Source organism: Aptenodytes forsteri, unplaced genomic scaffold (assembly GCF_000699145.1).
Source record: "Aptenodytes forsteri isolate BGI_AS27 unplaced genomic scaffold, ASM69914v1 Scaffold360, whole genome shotgun sequence".
Classification (NCBI taxonomy): domain Eukaryota; kingdom Metazoa; phylum Chordata; class Aves; order Sphenisciformes; family Spheniscidae; genus Aptenodytes; species Aptenodytes forsteri.
The window spans coordinates 863,447-872,060 of NW_008796109.1; the positions used below are offsets into that span (position 1 = coordinate 863,447).

Sequence of the window (8,614 nt, forward strand, 5' to 3'; positions counted from 1 at the left end):
CATTTGGGGGGGGGATTAAACATCAGGTTTTAAATTCTTACAGTACATAGTCTTCCCAAAACTGTCATTCTTCCCAAATCTGTCATCCACTACAGACTCATATGCATATTCCACTGTGAGATAGATCTAACAGATACTATAGCTTCTAACACATTTTATAAATAATATATTAAAACTCTAAGCTTGCACTTTTATAAAGTAAAGCCACAAAACACATCTTACTTGAAGAAACTTCGCTATCAATTCAATTCCTTCCGTGTCTAGCCTAAGAATAAAAATATTTGAGGAATTGAACCATATTTACAAAAGCAAAACTGCAAAGAAACTGACATCATTAAACAATATCAAACCTGAAAATTAAATTTAAACATGGAAATGCTTTCACCTAAACAACTTTTCTGCATGTTAACGTGTATACATACAAGTACCAATATCCCAGAACAAGACTATGTGAAAAACACTGGGGACAGACAAACCCTGAGCTTTGGATTGTGATTTACTAGGTTGACCTGGATCATTTATTTCAGCAAAAAAGTTTGGTGTTTTTTTTTTTTAAGGCCTAACACTATTCATTTACGAGAAGGACACAGTGTTAGATCTTTTTGTTCAGAGTCGATGACAAATCTTGTAGTTTTTGTTACAAAGTTTATTTATAGTAACTGTGCAGACCCTTCAAATTCCTCATAGTGGTTTTAGAATGATTTCAAGAGACTGCTCAAGGAAACCTTGCCATTTTAACAATGGGCCTATTATATAACAGAAGAGAATCTGGGTTATTTGGGAAGTGCTGTGTGAATACTCCTACTATGCAGGCATTATTAATCAGAGTTCATAGTTCTATAGGTCATTAAGGAGCTGTGGTACCTTGAATGATATCAGACAAAGTAATCACACAGTACCAGGATTATGCTTTGCATTACTATCTGCCCGCAATAACACAACTGATGTGTAGTCTTCCAGCATTCAGTAGCAGACCATACTTGGAAACATGTTCACGTTTACAGATACGCAAAGCCACAGGGATGCATATTTTCTATTAATAAAACACAAAGTACCTCGGTGCATGGTTGATGAGGGGTTGTGGTTTATACTTAGGAAAGTTGTAGTTTCTAAATTCATCACTGGAAGAAATGCCTGGCCATGTTTCTTGACATGGGGTTCCTGCATTTAAAAAAAGCAACAAATTCCAACTTAAAAAAATGTAAAGAAACAACTTTGACATAAATAAGCATTTAATCCCGTAATTTAAACAGGAAAGAAAGAAAGAAAGAAAGAAAAAAAATCAGTCAATGAGTCTATGTTGTACAAACTCAGCTGTGCACTCAGCTCAATCATTTTTCATCAAGTACACTCATTCACCTTAATTACAATGCACTATAAAATATCATTGTTTATAGATAAAGATCTACAGTTCTCGTGGAAAAAGTGTTTAGAAGAACAAACACATAGCATTAACATTACTGCTAAAAGTATCCATTTACCCAGAAGTCTGAAAATTAAGTGCAGTTCATCTTCAACAGTCGAACCAGGAAAAAGAGGCCTTCCTGATGCCATTTCAAAAAATATGCATCCGACGCCCCTTTATAAAAACAGAGAAGAAGATGAATCAGAAACAATCCAACAATTTAAGCTTTCAAGACTTCTGTGATTTCTCTTCAATTGAAATAATTAAATTAGTTGTTAGCCACACGCTGCTATTAAAAATATTGTTTTGAAAGACACGTAGCAACAAAAGAACTGTCAAAGACTAAGCAAAACCTATGTCATAGTTATATTATATCCTCTTCCTTCAGATGTCAAGTTTATCAATTGTATTAAAGTTCATAGTAAAATACCACGTTATCATGTCATTAGGAGAACATGTTTGGTTTTTTAATCCTAACACTGTGGGCCTAATGCCTGCTTACTCTAAGCAATAAAAAGGTACTCTGCATTTTCAGAGAGAAATAATAGCATCTTCCCTGTCTGCCAATCCTTTCTCTAAAAATCTAACTCAGTTGTAGCCTTCAAAAATTCAAAGGATGATGCTACTATATAATAATGAGTTTACATTTTTTCAACTTGAGTGAGAACAAAAATTTAAATTAGACAAAGCTATACAAACCACATGTCAATTTGAGTTGAATACTCTGAAGATCCGAGGAGAACATCAGGTGGTCTGTACCATAACGTGACAACTTCATTGGAATAGGTCTTTGTAGGAACAGACTTTGCTCTAGCCAATCCTTGATAAAAAGGGAAATAAACAGTCATGTGCAGCTTGCTGAGATCTTTTTTTTGCATGAAATTGACAAAGAATTTTTAAGAGCTAAATGAACCTTATTATACTTGCTAAATACCTTTCCTTAAGGTTCATTAAAAAGCCCTAATAAATACATTTCTACAACTTGCGATTTGCCTCTTAGTATTTACAGCAATCTCATGATCAGCATTTTTAAGCATAGAAGACAGGTAAACAGATCAAAACCTAGAGTAATCCTATAAATTTCATTAAAAGAACAAAGCACTAGATCAATATGACACCTCCCCCCTGTGAAAACCCTTCTGCACTATTTCCATTTGAGAATTACGTTGCAAAAGGCAGAAGGCAACAAATGAATAATGAAACGGTGGAAACAGACCAAATCAGCGTTGGATCAGCAGGGGTTTTCCATCCTAACATCATCAGTTTGTCAGTAATACCTTCAATAAAATTTAGGTCTATCATGTTAGATGCAATCTTCTGAGCAACTTTCATTCACACACAAGGGGAAAAACCAGTAGTAGCACAACTTTCAAAGGACCTTCCTGACATAGAAGGTAACAGGAAACTGTGAATGCCCCACTCTGCTGGAAATCCCAAAGGAACTTGGTGTATCAGTGATGGAGTAACACCTGACAATTTAGCACATGGACAGACCCTTTCTCTCTCCCGTCAGGGTTACTCTGCTTTGGAGTGACTGTGGAGTGTTACGAAAAGCAACTTGAGCTCCACCTTAAGGATTTGACTAAGTGTCAGTTTCAAAGGAAGCTGTAAGGCTACTTTCAAACCGCAAGTCAAGCCACAGTATTACCTATAGACGTATTACTTTGATTACTAATATCCTGTAAAAGGCTGACTTTCATTTTCCACCTAAGAACGCACAAATTCACTACAGACCTTTCCTTTACAAGGAAAGATGCCTCCCTTTTGCTGAGTGAAGAAAATATGTTACAGCATAATTTCAGGCCATACCGAAGTCTGCAAGCTTCAGTTCTCCTTTCTCATTAATTAGTAGATTTTGTGGCTTCAGATCTCGATGTAATACCTTTCTCTTATGACAGTATGCCAAACCGCGAAGAATCTGGTATAAAAATAGCTACAAAAGAAAACGTTTATATAAATTAGACTAAAAATGTTAATCTACAGATTACACGACTAGAACAGCCCATTTGGGCACTGCAGAGTTAAGTTTTTGTATTGTAAGCAGGACAAAAAAACTTCTCAAAAAGTAAGTTACTTTTCCATATGAACACATTCTGAACATCTTCATTATTGTTTACAGATTTAAAATCCCTTTATGCTAATGCACTGCTTTAACATGATACTTTACAACAAAGATTTTAAGAGCAATTTGTTCTGCTTAACTGAAGAGAACCGCAGGGCTGTTTATTTTTAAGTAAGCATTTACCAATGTACTTCCCCACACTAATGTCTTTAAAGGTAACTGTCTCTGACTATACTCAAGTTCCCTTCTGTTGCAGAACCCCTTCTGAAAATGCAGCTGAGCATCCTTTCTATCCAATTATGCTAAACTCTGTAAAGAACGTTTTGGCATGCTATTGGAAAAATACACTCGATTTCACAAGCTCACGAAACACGAAGAAATGGGGAAATAAGGATTCCTAAAACAGCCCAATTGCCTCTGGCATTTATATTCATCCCCTCACCTTGACACACACAGGTTTATTTTAGTCCTTTGGAACAGCAAGCCAAGCAAGCAACTTCAGTCATGCATATTAATGCTGCACATATATAGACACAGAAGCAGTAAGGGATGAAGAAAGGTTTAGCAGAGGGCAGCCAAGCAAGTTTACCACATCACTGCTTTAAGAACTACTATTTTGCAGTTTCTGCATGTATAAAGGGTCTGATCTTAAACATGGAACTTCTGGGTAGCCGTTGCTGGCATTTACCACACAACAGTCCTCAGCCAGTACAGATGATCAAACGTACAATGAAAAAAATCAGAGCATTACAGAAAGCAATGTTTACCAATGTGACAAATTCAGCATGTAATAGGACTTTTGAGGAGAAACACAAGAATGTTTTTATACGACCATTTTCTAACACATCAGTTTATTTTTGTACCAGGTGACACCACCAAATTCTTTTCTTAAACTGGACAAATAGACAGCAGGTGTAGTTTACATCCATCTGTTCTCAGTCTGCTTACATGGGATTTATCTGTTGTAGAAAAAAAAGGAATTGGGATTGATTTTTTTCTTTCTTTCTTTTCTTTTTCGAAGAGCAGAATGAGAAGCAACAAGTTTTGTTTCATCTACTCATGTCCATACTGTTGCAGGGGTAGTCAGTCCCAAGTAATACTAACAGGACTGCTGTGGAAATCGATAGCCATCGCTAGCGTGCACTGGGACTGCAAGGGTTAGTCAAGAAGGCAAAGCAGATTATTCTACAGAAATTGTGGATTTTCACCACAGTTGGCATGGATCCTTTTGGAAAAGCACAGGATGACATGTATTAGCTCAAAATTTTGTTTGAAACAGGAATACCTGCAGACATCACACACATCTTTATATTATACGTCTTCATTTCGTTAAAACTCAAAACCCTAAAATTAGCTGAGGAATGTGAGGGGAATGATGACAGGGAGGTCTCTCAAATGTTAATAGTGACCCAAACCCCTCCAGTTATTGTAAGGTAAGCACTTACAGCTATTACAGTTAAGCAGCTGTTCTGGTTTCCCAGTGCCAAAGGTACTGACCGTATAAATCTGCTCTTAGGGCATAGCTTAAACCATAGGCAAACAAGGAAAAACAGTTCCTCTGCTTAGCTCGGATTACCACAAGCGGATTCTGCTTGTTCTCTAACTGCACTTATTACAGGAGTCAGCTTCCCACTTTCAGCTTTTTTTTTTTTTTTAAGCTTAAAGCACTACTTACTAACTTGCAGTTAACTAAAAACACAAGCGTAATTATGTTTTTTCTTGTCTCTCCGAAGTAGATAGAAATTAAAGAATTTCCCTTTGCAGACTCTCAAAGGAAGCAAAAGAGTAGGTTAAGGGCAGATGTCTTTCCCTAGAGATATTTACTGCAATGTGACAACAGAATAAAAGAAAAAGCTATCCAAACAGTAACCAATATCTAGACTGAATCCCATATGCAATTCAACTAAGAACAGATTTCTCAACATGCAACTAAGCCAAAAACAAGGATGACAACTCTACTGGAATGCACACAAAACCCATCACTTCACAATGTACTAAATAGTGTGTTGTCAACCACATTTGTGCCATGTGCTACTGTAGAAGAATAAAAGTAATTTTCCTACCATGCGTGCACGCCCATGGTTTTGTTCTTTAGAATCACAGCTTAAAGTTAATTTTTTTTCAAGAAGAGATTCTCAAACACATCTACCGTACAAATTAACATTCCTTATGTGAATTATATATGGCTTAATGAAGAGGTTTTGAAGGTGCAGTCCAGCACAGGCTGCAACACAGCAGGGCGATACTGGTAATCCAGCGTCCCCGGACAACTTCACTCATTTCAAGATAGTATTGTCCTCTGTTTGGAATCTTGTTTATAAAGCCGTAAGTATTAAAGAACATAAACAGTTATTCCAGTTTTCCAAATCAAAACTTGTTTTTTACGAGAGAGGTAACACTTGAACCTGAGTTAGTTTCAGCAGGCCAGATTGGAAACTGAGTCACTTAACCTGGCCACAGCCATAGTTACAAGCAACAGACAATTAAACCTTAAAGAAAATAATTGCCTTTTTATTACTAATGGAAAGATGAGCATCACTCATTCTTAAATATGTATTATTAATTTCTTGTGTGGTAGGCAGTGGCATCCAAACCCACATTCATGATTGAGGCTACATTTTCGCCAGTGTGCATATATACATTTTATTTGAGGATATACCAAACCACAGACTTGACTTAATAAATTAGTATAAAATAATGGAAGGACAAGAAGAGGTCAATAGAGTCATGAATGTATTATTTTTTAGGAAGTTTTTATTCTTAAATATATAACTTCAAAGAGAATGAAAACATATAAAGTTATATAATCTCCTGGTTTTGGTGCTTTAAACACTTAAAAGTCATCAAAACCAAAAAGAAACACTCCATCTGATGTCAAATGTAGTTAAGCCAGGCCCAAAGGTCAAAAAGGAAGTTACGGGTTTTTTTGGTTTTGTTTTTTAAAAGCCCTAAACCATATAGCCGCTGATTATTAAGTTCTCTGAAATTCTTAGAACAGAGAAAGCTGGAAGACAGTCACCGTCACTGGAAACACTCACCTTTACATTGTGCATACTCATGATGTTACCACAGTCATCCATGTACTGCTTCAGATCCTTGTCCTGTCAAAACACCATCATCATTGTTCAGTAAAATTGTGGACAACAGATTACGTGAATAGTATTTATTGTTAGAACTGAAATAATTAATCAGAAAACTGAATTTTCTGCAAAAGATGCTAAACGATAAAAAACCTAAAAGCCTGAACATGCAGAAAACTCTCGCTTTCCAGAGGATATAAATACCCATTTTCCAGCAAGCTGCATCATCTCAGACATTATTTCTCATTGCCTTCTCCTCCATCTTGTGTGCGCCACAGTATTTTATGAAATTGCTACCTTCTCCAATTACATTGAAAGTAAAGATTTTTTCCTTCATCCCTCTTATTACGCTTATATATTCTACAAAAAATATCATTAGGTAAAGCTTCAGTGAGAAAGTGGAAAGCCTACAATGCAAGAGGCGAGCAAGTCAGATTTGTAATTGTGGATACTTGCTTGAAAAGATTGTTACAAAAAGATGGAATGTGTTGTTTACTTTGAAGTATACTTTTTTCCTTAGCTAACTTGCGAGAGTTGTATCGCAACAGAAAAATATCATTTGAATAATAGCGTGATTATCCTTCTTTACAGTTAACGATTTTGGTACAAGTAGACAGTTTGCTCAGGTAGGTCACCACTAACTGCTATTAATGAAACTCTGAAATTATCAGAACTGTATTTACTAATTTACAGCAATTTAAGAACTGAATACACTTTTCTCATTTTCAGCTGAATGATTCTAGATGTAGGAGAAAACTGTAACAGTCCCAGTATTTTTAAAAAGAGTACAGAATTTTGTTATGTCTGTGTTACTTAGAAACAATAGATTGAATGTAAAGCTCGCTAGTTATTTAAGCACTTACCAGATATTCAAAAACAAGAGTCAAAGACTTGTCTGTGTGCACAATATCGTGTAATGTAACAATATTTGCATGCTTCAGATCTTTTAATAATGACACTGCAAAAGAGAATTGTAAATATAAAATAAATAAATGCAAAACACATGAGCAGTAAATGCATTTCTAGCAAGTTCATACATAAAAGCTATTTTTTTTTAAATTCAAAAGCTATTTTTAAGAACATAATACTCATACAGATTAAGTTAATAAGAAAGGTATTTAATCAAAACACCAAACAGACATTTGTGTAACAAACTGTAAATATTGCCTAAATTATATGTTTCAGGCAGTAGTCACATTTGGTAAAATGTATTCCGAATCCCTGAAAGTTACTCACTAATAATAGTCTAATTCTGTATAAAATCCCCCATTTATAACACTGCATTTGAGAACACAACCACCCCCCATAAAGTAAATAAATTTGAAACACTAACTCTTAATAGGTTTAGACTAAAATTTTCCTCATCAAAACTAATACCAATTTCATTAATATCACATGTAGCCTATGTATTTCCAAGTACCAACAGTACTTTGGTCAAAAAGAAATCCAGAAGAATCTTAAATTCTAAGAAGTAAAAAAAAAAAGTTATCACCTTCTCTTATGGCTGTGCATGGTGCTCCCTCTTCATGTTCCAGGCGGATTTCTTTCAGAGCTACTAGGTTCTCTGTCAATTTACTTCTCCCCTTATAAACTGTTGCGTAAGTACCCTACAAAATGGAAAAAGGAAACTCTTACAAATTGTTCCTTCATTGAAAGATAAGTTAAAAAAGGAAATATAAACTTCTGTCTGAGGTTCTAATATGTTTCATTTTGGATATGAATGGTTTTTACATTGTCTTCTTCTGATACATGTAAAACTACAAAAATATTTTGTAAGCACAGGTCTGAACAACAGAAGACAGAAGGGATGAGTATGCTTAACAACTCTGAAAATTACATGGAAAGCTATACGTCATATAGCTACCAAATAAGTCAGATCAGGTAGCATTAAGTTCACTAAGTTCATTGTTGGGATCATTTACCCTCTTGAAAGTCTATATTTGATTAAAACTAGCTCAGGTATCTCTACACTACACTGCAGTTATGTTTCCAAAGGCTGCAGACATACTCTTTTTTTTTTTTTTTTTTTTTTTTTTTTTTTTTTTTTTTTTTTTTTTTTTTTTTTTT

At 35.1% G+C, this 8,614-nt stretch overlaps 1 protein-coding gene across 2 annotated transcripts in view; it reads right to left on the reverse strand.

The window, feature by feature from the left end:
* CDK17 (cyclin dependent kinase 17) overlaps positions 1 to 8,614 on the reverse strand; it is a 56,756-nt gene that overhangs the window by 3,891 nt on the left and 44,251 nt on the right. For both annotated transcript variants that reach the window (XM_009286761.2, XM_009286760.2), the window contains 8 exons: positions 8,040 to 8,154; positions 7,411 to 7,505; positions 6,506 to 6,568; positions 3,215 to 3,338; positions 2,105 to 2,225; positions 1,482 to 1,579; positions 1,056 to 1,161; positions 223 to 265 (listed from right to left, as the gene is read on the reverse strand). In XM_009286761.2, coding sequence (XP_009285036.1) covers positions 223 to 265; positions 1,056 to 1,161; positions 1,482 to 1,579; positions 2,105 to 2,225; positions 3,215 to 3,338; positions 6,506 to 6,568; positions 7,411 to 7,505; positions 8,040 to 8,154 — 765 coding nt within the window. The remainder of the gene's footprint in view (positions 1 to 222; positions 266 to 1,055; positions 1,162 to 1,481; positions 1,580 to 2,104; positions 2,226 to 3,214; positions 3,339 to 6,505; positions 6,569 to 7,410; positions 7,506 to 8,039; positions 8,155 to 8,614) is intronic.